At 35.2% G+C, this 13,581-nt stretch overlaps 2 protein-coding genes across 5 annotated transcripts in view; both read left to right on the plus strand.

Annotated features, from left to right (window-relative positions):
* LOC114148760 (heat shock 70 kDa protein 12A-like) overlaps nucleotides 1–12,056 on the plus strand; it is a 28,025-nt gene extending 15,969 nt beyond the window's left edge. Inside the window, exons 7-10 of one of the 2 annotated variants that reach the window (XM_028024240.1) lie at nucleotides 5,975–6,146; nucleotides 10,519–10,629; nucleotides 11,185–11,888; nucleotides 11,945–12,056. In XM_028024240.1, the coding sequence (XP_027880041.1) occupies nucleotides 5,975–6,146; nucleotides 10,519–10,629; nucleotides 11,185–11,822 (921 nt within the window). In that variant the 3' untranslated portion in view covers nucleotides 11,823–11,888; nucleotides 11,945–12,056. Of the gene's footprint in view, nucleotides 1–5,974; nucleotides 6,147–10,518; nucleotides 10,630–11,184; nucleotides 11,889–11,913 lie in introns of both variants that reach the window. The other variant, XM_028024241.1, reaches the window with a different exon arrangement.
* Nucleotides 12,057–12,657: 601 nt separating this feature from the next.
* Nucleotides 12,658–13,581, plus strand: part of mylka (myosin, light chain kinase a) — a 59,072-nt gene continuing 58,148 nt past the window's right edge. For 2 of the 3 annotated variants that reach the window (XM_028024232.1, XM_028024233.1), the window contains exon 1: nucleotides 12,658–12,969. The gene's annotated coding sequence lies outside the window, so the exon portion shown is untranslated. The remainder of the gene's footprint in view (nucleotides 12,970–13,581) is intronic. The other variant, XM_028024231.1, reaches the window with a different exon arrangement.

The raw sequence follows: 13,581 nt of genomic DNA on the forward strand, positions 1-13,581 counted from the left end.
CATACATAAAGAACATCTTCACTCTTTTCTGGGACTCTAACCAATTTTTATCACTTGTGCGCATAACTTTTTTTCTTGGGTCCACCCAAATTTTTAATTGCATTGCATTTAATATTGTAGTTTTAAGATTCATTTAAAAAAAAAAAACAGTCACTGTCCACAAAGGTAATATATGCTTTATTTGAGTTTTACAAAACAGGTAACTTGATGAAAAAGTATTTAAAGTGTTTCAGTGAACTGAAAATTAAACTTAAAAAGCTGACCTTTTATTACCTTTCTGTATATAAATTTGATTTTGATTTTTTTAAGTGTTCCTGAAAAAGATTTAATGTCAATTAAAAATATATTAATAATTTTACTAACTATATAATATAAAGCCTGCTTTTGTTTTTCGCCATTCAAATCTGCATGTCAAGGTACTTTATGTAGGAGACGAGCAACAAACTATGACTTCACTCACTGACATTAAGAACATTATTACTGAAGATCAAAGACAATTATATTCTAAATTATATAGGAGACTCTGGGACATGTTAATATATTTATCAAACTATCACATTTTTAGACCTAAACAAAACTGCATCACCTCTAAGATCTGATTGGTCTTTATTTTTCTCTATAGAAAAGTTTCCAACTTGGGCCACAGTTCTGCTGGTTCTGTTGGTTCTTCTTGCTGTTTCTGGAGGCCTTTTATTTCATTTCCGACATTATTTTATGTCAGGTAAGTTTATTTTACAACAGAATCATTACCAATGTTTTACATGCTGAGATTTTTAGTTTTCCTCAGACAGATTGTGACCACTTTAGACAACAAACCGTGAGCTGATACAGAAAGATGAAGATAGCTTCAGAATTGAAATGGTTTGATGTGAATTTTTCTAAAATTATGGGTTGAATTGCTAAACATGTTCCGTTTTAGTCTTTATTTGTGTTATGCCTACGGCCCGTACTGTCTTTTTCCTCTTATGGTTTTCTTTTCTTTTTTGTTTCTGTAGTGCTTTCCATGTGATAATATTACTCATTTTATGATCCAGTGATGACTTTGGAATGGCCTAGTCAAAGTCCTGACTCGAATCATATTGAGATTACCTTAAAAAGGTTGTTAATGCTTGAAAATCCTCCAGTGTAACTGAATTAGAACAATTCTTAAGAGATGAGTGGCAAGAAATCCTCCTAAGAGTCACTGTAATTTATCACCAATGCTTGATAGAAGTTGTTGCTGCTCAGGTTGGGCCAATGAGTTATTACGTTTAGGGATTAATCACTTTTTCACACAGGCAGATGTAGAATGTAGAATTTGGATTTTTCTCCCTTTAACAATAAAAACATTAATTTAAAAACTGCATTTTGTGCTTACTTGTACTAATATTTAAATTGATTTGATGTTCTGAAGCACATAAATGTGACATACATGTAAAAAAGGAAAGGAAATCAGGAAACTGGCAAACACTTTTTCATGCTGTTGTGGGAGAACAAGAACAAAGAGAATTAACAACTTCATCTTAATATTTTGTAGAACAATATTTCTCTGATATTCCACCAGTAAGACTTTTTTGAAATGTCTCTACCAGCTTTGCCTCATTAAAGACTGATTTTTTTTTTTATTACTATTTCTTGAACTTCTACTCTTAATAAGAGTAAAAGCTCAGACACACTGGATGGATAGAGAATTTAAACAGCAATTTATAAAATGTGCCACAGAATCCAAGCAAGGTTTAGAAATAGACTTTCACTAGGCCTTTCTAACAGATGAATCTGCATTGATCTGAACCGTCTCATTGTTGCTCCAGCTTTAGGTCTAGAGTCGTTCTGCTGGAAGATGGATGTTCGCTCCAGTCTCAAGTCGTTCTCAGAATCTGACAGGTTTCCTTCTAGGATTGTCCTGGATTTAGTTTCATCCATCTTTCCATCATCTCTAACCAGACACTGTCACTGCTGGAGAAAAGTCTTTCTCCTTTTCTCCCCTCCATTACTTTCATGTCTCCTTCTTTTCCCCTTTTAATGCCTTACTTGATTTTCAGATCACAATCCAGTTGTTGAAAAAATGACACAAATCCAAATTTGGAAATATTTATATATAAAATATACAAACATTAAGCTCACGCATATCTTTTAGAAAAAATATGTTTTAGTTTTTTTATTTCCTGTACAAAAACACATTATTAAGTACTTTCTGTGTCTGGCAAATATTACTATATATCACTGAGGCTCCATTACTGTGAACATCAACATCATCAGTTCTGCTGCTGTCAGTGCAGCTCATCTGTTTTGTTTCTCAGTCTACAGGGTGGAGGTGGATTCAAGAGAGGAGTCTGTTCTGCTGCCATTTAAAACTGCAGTCTGTCTGCCTAAAGATGTCACAGTAACATGGAGACACAACACTGGGAGGATGGTCTACAGGTGTTACAGAGATCACCAGACATGGTCAAAGCAACAATACAAAAATTATAAAGAAAGAACAGAGATGAAAGATCTACGTAAATTTGGAGAATTCAGTTTAATCCTAAAGAATCCAACAGACAGAGACACAGGAACCTACAGCTGCACCGTCTACAAATATGGGTCAGGAAAAATCCTGACCATGAAACAGGTGCAGCTTGATGTCAAAGGTGAGTTCTGTAAATATAGATCATCTTTCAATGATAATATATTTAATAATGGAGTTTGTCCTTATCATGAGTTATTAATATGAAGGTTAGAATGAGGAAATATGTTGCAGGAATATAATATTTAATAATAAAGAAAATAATTATGTAATAAACAGTAGAAATACTAATAGTAATTGACTATGAAGCAAAATGTATTTCCTGGGTTTTATGTAGAACTGTTACATTTTAATCAGTATTCATCCTTTCATCCATCTATTGTTCAGACCCACTTATCCATTCAGGATGAAATAGAGGTTTTGGTTCCTATCACCATTGACTGAGACTGGTGTTCAGTCCAGACTGGTTACCAGTTCATCATAGGACAGGTGGACCAGTATAATCCGTGTAAAATAAATATTAAATTACTGAAATTTAATGTTTCAGTTTAGTTTTTAAATTGTAAGATTAAATTGATAAATGTATGTAGACATGTAGTTGTGTCTATGATTTAATTACAGTATCAACTTATTGTAAAAACAGTCAGAAACTTCTCTTTAATTATATTCTAACTTTCTTCTCTTCTCCATCCAGCTGGACCTGACTCTCTCATCATAGCCATAGACTTTGGTTCAGGATTCAGTGGCTACGCCTTCAATGTTAAACCCAGAGAGGAAGGAGGTGAGACCCAGATAAAGAGATGGAGTAATGGACTTGGACTAGACACCCCAAAGACTCCAACCTGCATCCTGTTTGATGAACATGGAGAATTTATGAAGTTTGGTTATGAAGCTAAAACAGCATTTAATAATATGAGAGGAGAAGAAACTGAGAAACATTATTTCTTTGAAGACTTCAAGTGGAATGTCCTTAACATGGTAAGTAAAATTAAATAACTACAGATAAATGTTCTTTTTTCTTGGATCCTATCATGTTTTCTATGAACACACCAGTTTTCTCATTTTGAAACTGAGTCACTATATGAATTATCTGAGATATTTTAAACCTGAACTCTTCTCCTTTCACAGTTTTTCACCTGCTGTAGGTCTTAACACTGGGTCTCTATAATTATAATAATATATCTTTCATTTCCAGTTGTAGTCTAATAGCTTTTTGTGTTTTGTTTTGTTTTTTCTACTGGTGGTCTTTATTCATCAGTAATCTGACAGTAAGGGGGGAAAGACAAGCAGCAAAGGTAGAGAGGACTCAAACTCATTATGTTTGTGTCGATGTCTATAGCCTGTAGGGGGCGCCACTGTGCCAGGCGACACCATTAGTCTGATAGTTTCAACTTTTGCACAAACAGCATATCAGAAAAAGCAGAACTTTACCTAGTGTCTCATTTATAAAGAAATTTCACAGGAATCATACTAAATGTGTATGTACGCCCAAAATTCAAAAATATTCTATGTCAAAAAAAGCCTGATTTCTAAAAACATTTGCATGCACACCAGAAAGCAATTTCCCCCTTATAAATCACACCTGCACCTCTTTGCATGCAAAATTCCTCCTGAATGCAAATTACCTCATGAATAATGAGGTGTATTTAAATGCATCACCTGATTCAGACGATTGTGTGAAAATCTGTTCCTCCTGTCGGGGCGTCACTGCAGCCAGAGAGGCGGATCCGACCATTTTAATGGCGCTTCTGATCGATTTCTACGTGAAACAACTCATATAATCATGTTAAACTTGTAACTTTCACTTTTATTGGCAGCTGCTCTTAAACAACAACAATAACAAAATTGTAAAATAAATAAACTAGGTTTTTGTGGAGGTCTTCTTACACAGTTGTGTGTTTTTTCTAATCGCCAAGAGAATCAGTCTTTTTCCAACTTTTGTCACTTAAGCCTGACAAATAAGTCAGTCACCAAAAACGGTTTTCCAACACATTGTGTGTATTTAAAATTTTTCATTACTAATATAAGAGGAGAGAAGCTGGCCGATAGCAGGACACAAAGACTAGACCTCCTGAATAGATGAGAGAGTAGGCTTTCTGGAAAATCCTGTTCTAATGAAAAATATGACAGATTACTGGAGAAAATAAATTTCTAGTTGCTCATTTTTGGTCCACATATAACAACCATTGAGAATTTGGAAACATTTGCTCTTTATTTCATAAGTTATGAGGGTGGAACCGAATATTTCAGCTCTCTTCCCATAGTTACCTTTTATTGAAGTCTTGGAAAGAGAAATATCAAGAATATTTTCAAAATGTAATTTATTAGCAGTTAGAGAACCTAAATAAACAAGCACACCACAGCAAACCTACAGAACTAAAGCGAACACACAAAGGACACAAATGTAATTTCTGCTGGTGGGCAGCAGAAAAAGAAAAAAATACACACACATATATATATATATCAATTCCCTTCTCACCCACCGCGGGTGGTTCTTATCCTCTGAGCTCGGGTCCTCTACCAGAGGCCTGGGAGCTTGAGGGTCCTGCGCAGTATCTTGGCTGTGCCAAGGACTGCACATTTTTGGACTGAGATGTCTGATGTTGTTCCTGGGATCTGTTGTAGCCATTGGTCCAGTTTGGGGGTGACTGCCCCCGATGACCACAGGCACCACTGCCATATATATATATATATATATATATATATATATATATATATATATATATATATATATATATATATATATTTGAAAGGTGTGTCCAAACTTTTGGTCTGTACTATATACATATATATATATATATATATATATATATATATATATATATATATATATAGATAGATAGATAGATAGATAGATAGATAGATAGATAGATAGATAGATAGATAGATGCAAAGTAAATATATTTATTTGGAGGAGGAAGTCTTTAAATAAATTAAATTAAAATTGAACCATAAAGCCATCTGCAACAAATGAAATTAAATAAACACAGAATCCATCTCTGGTTTGTTTTTCTAACCAGTAAAATCTGTTATTTCATAATTAAATCAAACAGAAACCTAAACAGAAAAATAATTGCTGTTCGGCACATTAAAGAAATAAGTTTCTGCTTGGACTAACAGTAGTTCACCATCAGTAGATTTGATAAACTAACCTGGGTTTGAATATAAACTAACAGACTGAACCTGTTCACAGGACGACTGGAGGGAGAGAATCTACACAGACAACATGAAGTGGATGTCGACCCTGGAGGTTTTTACTGAAGTTCTGAGATTCCTGAAGGATGATGCTCTGAAAACCATCAGATCTCATCCAGAACGTGGAGAGTTCATGGCTAATGACTTCACCTGGGTGCTGACTGTTCCTGAACTCTTGAAGGATTTTCCTAAACTGTTAATTGAAGAAGCTGCAACTCTGGTAACATCATATTTTTAAAGTCAACATCAGCTCTGAAATGTTCAGTAGAATCAGACGTTTGGTTTCTCCTCCAGGCTGGTCTTGTAACAGACGACACTAAAGACAAACTGATGTTTGTTTTGGAGTCAGAAGCAGCTTTGACCTGGTGTTTGAAGCTTCAATCTGATGGTTTCATCACACAGAACCACAGCAGAGACTCACAGGATCAACCTGCAGGAGCAGCAGAACCTGATACCAGCTGTAACGGTACTGTGTGGATCTATAACGTCGGGCAAACAAACATTTAACATCCAACAGGTTTTGGTCTGTTTTAAATGACAAATTTAATATATGAATGGATTCTTTAGGTGATCTGTTGGACTAATTGTTTGGAATCAAGTCATGTAAAAGTATTTATTACATTTTTGTTCCTAAATGTTTCACCACATCTTTAAAACCAACCTGAGAAATTATAATTTCCTCCTCAATTTAATAACTGATTGTTTCAATCTTGACCCAGAATCTGGGAATAAATCTTTTAAATCTCTGAGGGGGAATTTTGCTTCACTCTTTATTGCTGAGAGTTTTCCAGTATTACTTCATATTTGAGGTGATGTCTCAGCATCTTAAACAGATTTTTAACCAATCAGGGCCAGACTTCCTGGTTTCCTTCAGCTTTTCATCAGACCTCTTGTGGACCGGGCCTTTATGAAACTAGTTTCTGGTCTTAAACTTTCCCATGAAGGTCAGTTTTACCAAGTCTGTCTCTTTTTCTCATTGTTGAATTATCAGCTGCTTTTGGTTTTCCAAAAACCAGAATGAAGGTCACACGAGTTTGGGTTTTCTCAGCTGTGGCTCCTAAACTTTGACCTTTGTACATCTGCTGTCATTTAAGTTATACAAATAAATTTGACATTGACTTGAACTCTGACCTTGACTGAGGCAGTGAGGCCTGCAGACCTTTAGATATTTCTTCTTCTTCTTTGAGTCGTTGATGTTGGAGTCATTTTGGTTGGTCAGTTTCTCCTGTGAAGGTTCATCACTGTTCACTGTTTTCTCTATTTATGAATAATAACTTTCACTTTGTTCACTGAGGCTCTACCACCTTAGAAATGACTTTCTAACTTTATTTAATTTCACTTTGGAGTCAAAAGAGTATTTTTGAATTTGAACTTCTAGACTGATCTCAATAACTTGGTTTTTCATTTGTTCTTTACTTTATTTAGAATAAACCATGACATTGCCTACTTCATGTTGTTAGGCAGGTTCTGTTTACCTGATTTCTTGATTCTGATGGTTTAACAGTAATCAGATCTGGGTTTAGTACTGAAATTGAACTTAAAAATGTGGCTGAATGGTTAATTAGAATTTGATCTCAAACATGATGCTGGATAAAAGTTAGAAAACTGATGATTTGATCAGAAAACCAAAAGAAACAGGAAACAGTTAAATTTAAGTTTTCTACACAAACTCATAGATGTTCTCTCATTGATATCATTTAAAATAACAATCTGGTTATGTTTTAAATAACATAACCAGATTGTTTTTAACAACATAGTTAAATAACACCAGGTTGTTAAATACCCAATAAAATGTTTAAATATTTTATTGGTTTGTTAAAATACTTTTAAGGCTTTTTAATTCTCAATGTGTTCATGTAAAACCAGCAGAGCTGTTGTTTCAGATAATCTATCATCATAATTAAACATGACTGTAAACCGATCAGAATAATTGATAAATCATTAAAGGAGAGCCAGACTATCTTTAATGTGATCATGATCGTTTGATTTTCAGGTTTTCTAAAGATTTTAGTTTTCATGACATTTTCTTCTGCTTCACTATTTGACCATTTTCAGATAAATTTATCTTTACTTCTTAACTCTGGCCATCAGAAAAAGCTCCTGAACTTAAAATGTACATCAGTGATCATCAATAACTTTGTGATAAAAATAATATAGATAATTGTTTGATAGACAGAAACTATTTTATCTCCAAAGAGTCTTTAGCTGAAAACTTGGGATCTAGAAGAATCAGGATGATGGATCATTCAAGTCTAAAGTAAAATCTTCTTCTAAAAGTCAGAAAAATAAATGATCAAGATTGTTAAAATAAAAAGTTGTATTTCTCAGAGGGAAAATGGCAAGAAATTGCCTTCAGAAACATTTGCACAATATTGTATGTTAGCTCTAAAGTACCTGAACACAGACACAAAAAAGAGACAAGAGTCAGAACTTAAGTTTTACCTGCAGGGAGAGAACACAGTTGAAACCCAGTTACAGATTTCAGCCGATGCTCTGAAGCTTCAATTGAGTCTCATCCTGCTTTTATTAGAATTAGGAACACCCTAGTTACATGACACTGTGCAGCCCTGAAGGGAAGGGGAGCAAAAAACCAGCTGCACACTCATATGAATACAACTCATTTAGAGTCTTCAAAAGCAGGTTTCATAGGATAAGACTATCGGTTTGCAGTTCCTCTGGGTCATGGACGCTGCTGGGTCGTCTCTTTCATGGTCCTTTTCACTCCTCAGGCCGCTTCCAGAGTTTCTGCAAACACTTCAAAAATACTCAAAGCACTTCAAAACACTCCAGGCACACCATTAAAATGTAAATACAAAGGTAAATAAAAGGATGTTAATATAAAATAAAGGTAACGCAAATAAATGATAATAAAATATAAAATTCTTCCAACAATTGTATATTTTTAATTTCATGTTTAAATATTTATTTCTATTTGCTCTTTATGAATGTAATATATCATAACAAAAGAAATAACATTTTTGTGAATCCATCAATTTAAAGATTTAAGGTATTAAAATTTAACCACAGGATGAAACATTAATCTTTTAACCATCAATCTGGATTTAAGTCCTTCCAGTTTTATTTTCTAGCTGCAGCAGCATCCAGCTCCATCTTCTCCTCCTCCAGCTGCTCTAACTTCTATCTGCAGCTCTGCAGAGCTAAATCCTTCCTCCTGCTTGGAGGAAAACCTCACTGTCAACTCTCAGGTTTCTAAGTTTAAGGAAATAAATAAACATTCACATTGTTTTGTTTCAGTTATTTAGAAAGAAAAAACCCCAGAAAATCTTAATTGCTTCAAGTATCCCATAATGAAACTCAATTTAGCCATAGACTGTGAAATTATATTTTACCTAAACACCAGTGGATCTGTGAACATAATGATACAAATAATTCAGAATCCTCATATGAAGTAATTAATAACCAGACAAAATAATATTATCTATAAAAATATTTAACTACATACAAAAAGATTAAATAAATTACAACATTATTTAAAAATTAATTTCAGTAAATCAGCTATAAAGTAAAAAAAAAAAACTTACATAGATTAATTACACACAGACTGATGTTTTTTGTTTATTTTTCCCCTCCAGGGCCTTTTGTGGGCTCTAGTGTCCTTTATATGAAAGTATTCTGACAGGAAAGGGGGGGAAGACATGCGGCAAATATCACCGGGTCCGGGAATCGAACCTGCGACGGCCGCGTCGAGGACTCAAGGCGTGGGTCGCACTATCCCCTACGCCACCACAGCACGCCCCAGACTGATGTTTTAAAACTTATTTCTGTAAATGAATTGTATTAAAATATTTAGGATTATGATATCAAATCAGACCTTTAAAAAACATTTTTAATATAAAACTTTTGCTTAATGAAAAGTCTATTTAATATCTAACTTTGGGTTTTTATTTTCAAAAGGGTCTTTTAATATTATAAATTGTATTATCAGAACTCATAATCTGATTAAATATGATGGCATAATTTAACCCTTTCATGCATGAATTATGAGCCTTTGTGTCAGATTTTTTGCCATTTCCATTTTTTATTTTTAAAGTAGGAAAAAAAAGTTTGTAAAAAAACAAAAAAAAAGTTTCTTTTTTTTAGGTGATCAATTGTAATTTTCTCCAAATACAGTTATTTGAAAAATGCATCAGTAGTATTGTTGTTCAGAGGTTATCTGATGTCACAATATTTTTCAAGAGTCTGCAGTCGAAGGAGGAACCGGGTCGGTTCTCATGCTTTTATGTCTGTCAGCCATATTGGATTTAACAAGAATAATTTCTTGCATTTGCAGCTGATGGCCAGTAGATGATAGTGTATTTCATGATGCTTTAGTGTCCACTTCAGTGGTCTGTGTGCATTTATAACATAAAAATCCACAAGAAGCACAAGAAAATGGCTTTTCGATAACTGTCCACCGTAGTGACCACTATGCATAAAAGGGTTAAAGTTGTTTTGTCAGCAACTTTAATATTTTTTTAAAATATTTTAAAGTTGATGCAGGCTTCATGTGGATGCATAAATTTTACAGCTCAGGCCCATCAGTATGAGAGTGACATCACTTCCTCTAACAATGAATCCACACACTTTCTACATCTTTTGTACTCAGATTTCTGTTAAAGTCTCTCTTTCCATTTTATTATTTTCTTATCTTTCTATGATCGGTCTGAGGATCTGCTTTAACTCTGGATCATCACTGATCTGGAAAATCCTTCTCCAGAGATTTACAGCATCACCATGGCAACAGAGACGGAGGATAAATGAACCAAAACCTGAATCTACCTGTAAAAACATTGATCATTGATCACAGAGCAGCTCAGTGAGTTTCTGTGTTTCTACAGATCCAGTAGGAAGTCAGGAGGCCGTACAGTTTACTGTGGAACCAGAAGAAACCAAAGTTCTGCTGGAAACCCAAAGAGACGGGAAACGGTACCTTGTTGTCGACTGTGGAGGTAAAAGTTACTCACCGTTATTTAAATGTTTAGTGAAAGACGAGTTTTAAAACTATTTGTGTTCACAATAAACTTTTTGAAGTGATGTTGTGTTGCTCTGTGGATCAGCTGGTTTCCCTGCTGCCTTGCAGCAAGAAGGTTCTTGGTTTGAATCCCAGTCTGGGGTCTTTCTACATGGAGTTTCTATGTTCTCACTGTAAATGTCTGGTTTCTCTCTGGGTACTCCGACTTCCTCCCACAGTCCAGAAACATGACTGTTAGGTTAATTGGTCTCTATAATTTGTCCTTCAGTGTGAGTGTGTTTTTGTCTGTCCTGTGTGTCTCTGTGTTGTCCTCTAATGGTGACCTGTCCAAGAGAGACCTGTCTCTCGCCCAGTGATTACTGGGGAAATAGGCACCAACACCCCGACAACTCTGCAGGGATAACTGGGTTATATAGTGGATGGATGAAGTCTTTTTTTTTGTATTTTTTATTAAATGTGAATTAGAATGTTCAGGAAGTTGTTCTGAGATTTATCATTTAATATGATTTATTCTCTTTCCGTTTATCAACAGATAAAAATATTCACTTCACTGTTAATGAAGTCCTGGAAGGAGGAGCCATGAAGAAGCTGCACAATGACTCTATGTACAATCTGGGAGGAAAACATGTGAAAAGAAAATTCAAAAATTCCCTGAGAGAAATTTTCTCTTATGAAGTCTGGAATGAATATGAAAAAAAATTCCCCAATGAGGTTCAGAAGATGATGTATGATTTTACTCGTCTCAAACATTTAGGTGAAGATGTTCAAATCAGTTGCCCGGGTAACCTGGTCATGTTGGCTCAGAAACAGAAAGAGATTAAAACGTTCTTTGATTCAGTGGAAGGAGCTTCCTGGGATGATGGATCTATCAGAATCTCCAGAGAAAAACTCAAATCTTTCTATAATGAGAGTCTGCAGGGAATCACCAAGAAACTTAGAGAAATATTAGACAAAAATCTCAACATTGGGTTTATTGTGTTAGTGGGAGGATTTGCTGAGAGCCAGATTCTACGTCAGCACATCACTGATCAGTTTGGACCTCAGTATAAAGTCCTGTGTCCTCTTAGACCCCAGGAAGCGATCCTGAAAGGAGCCGTAGAGTTGGGGAGAAACCCAAACTTGGTGGAGTCTCAGAGAAAACATCCAGCTTGGTTCAAATGTTTATCATGAGATTTAATTCTCCTTTTTTTTGTTCTGAATAATCCAGACAATGTCTATAGTTTGTTTTCTGTATGTTTGTTTGTTTTCTTTGTGGGGAAGGTTTGGTCTGTTTGTTTTACTAGTTGATACAATTGTAAAATGTTTTCCATGGTCCATCTTTTTCTGTTTAGAACCAGAAACCAATAAATCAGTCTTGAATTTGTAAACTGAATTAAAAATAAAAGTTATTTTTTATTTAACCTGGTTTTTCTGCCTCCCTTCTGTTTGTTGTGGTTTTTATTCTGTTTTTGGAGTCGTTTGGTTTTTGGTTTAAAAAATTTGTTTGGACCTGAAAGGTCAACATGCAGGTGTGAATGTTTTAAAACTTAAATTGATAAATTAGTGTTGCTCCCTGAAAGTTTACTTGTTTTTATCATGTTATTAATGTGCTGCTTATATAATTAGAGCTTTAGAAAACTGATATTTGATTAATTAACCATCTTGAGATGGTTTATTGTTCATGTCTTATATTTATACAGTTGCACTTTAATTAGAATCTGGATGTGATATTTTTTGGAATAACTAGTTTTCTTATGTGTTTAATGAGTATGTAATCATTATATATTATTTCAGAAAAATAAAAATACATCTAAAATATATAAACCGCTCATTAAAACAATATTATATATTATTTTTAATTGTAATTCCACTCAACATTTTCTACAAGCAGCACCTGTAGTAACACATTTATTCACTAGATGGCGCACTTAAAGCAGAAAAGTTTTATCTTGGTTTAAGTTTCGCCACATTTAATGACGTCAGAGCTGCTAGAAGTTGAGTCTGAACAGAGACCTTCATCGTGATCTGAGCTCCTCCTCTTCCTCCTGTGACAGACAGAGGAGATCTCAGAGGAGCAGCAGGAGGAAGAGAGTGAGGAAGAGGAGGAGTCCTGCTGCTGAATGAACGGCTTGTTGGAGTGAAGAACAGGATCTGCTCAGAGGACTGAAGTTCTCCTCCTGCTGCTGCATCAGGTCAGACCTGCTCACTAACTTTCACCTTTAGCTGCTTTTTACCTTCAACCTCTGAGGTGGGCGGAGTCAGAGCTGCTTCATCTTCATCTTTAATGTCTTCATGTCTGGAAACAACCTGCAGATTATCTCAGTTTTCCAGGTCAAAGGTCAGTCTGATGGCCTTTCTGCTGCATGTTCTCCTGATGTTTGGTGATGAAATGAAGAGTCTGTTTCAGTTTTCCTGTTTTCTTCTGGCTGCTGCAGAGAAATGTAGATGAAGGATCATCAGTCAGACTGAACTGCTGCAGCCTGTTCAGAGCTGAGATGTGATTCAGTCTCACATGATGGACAATTATCACCTGGAGACTCTTTAAATGTGTTTTATCACATTAATGTGTCTCATCTAGCTGTTTTCATCAGAACCTGAGCTGATGACCAGAACCAGATCAAAGCTGGTCACTGATCAGAGTGAGATCAGCAGCTGAAGCTGTTTAAAGTCAGACATCATGTATCAACCAGCAGCTTCATCAGCTGATGGTTTCCTCCTGATCTCAGACTCTGAAGCTGCTCTGGGAATCAAACGTGTCGTTTCTGTGTGAATCTCTGAGGCTGAATGTGGGAACCAGAAGCCGAGTCTCTCAGCTGTGAAGGATGTTTGTGAAACGGTCGACTGACAGGAAGGAATCTGCTCTGATTAAAACCTGCAGCATGATGGGAAGTTTTCAGGACAGAAAAGCTTCAGATGAACCTGAGGTTGAAATCTCAGTGCAGCTGATGAA

Source organism: Xiphophorus couchianus, chromosome 7, assembly GCF_001444195.1.
Source record: "Xiphophorus couchianus chromosome 7, X_couchianus-1.0, whole genome shotgun sequence".
Lineage (NCBI taxonomy): Eukaryota > Metazoa > Chordata > Actinopteri > Cyprinodontiformes > Poeciliidae > Xiphophorus > Xiphophorus couchianus.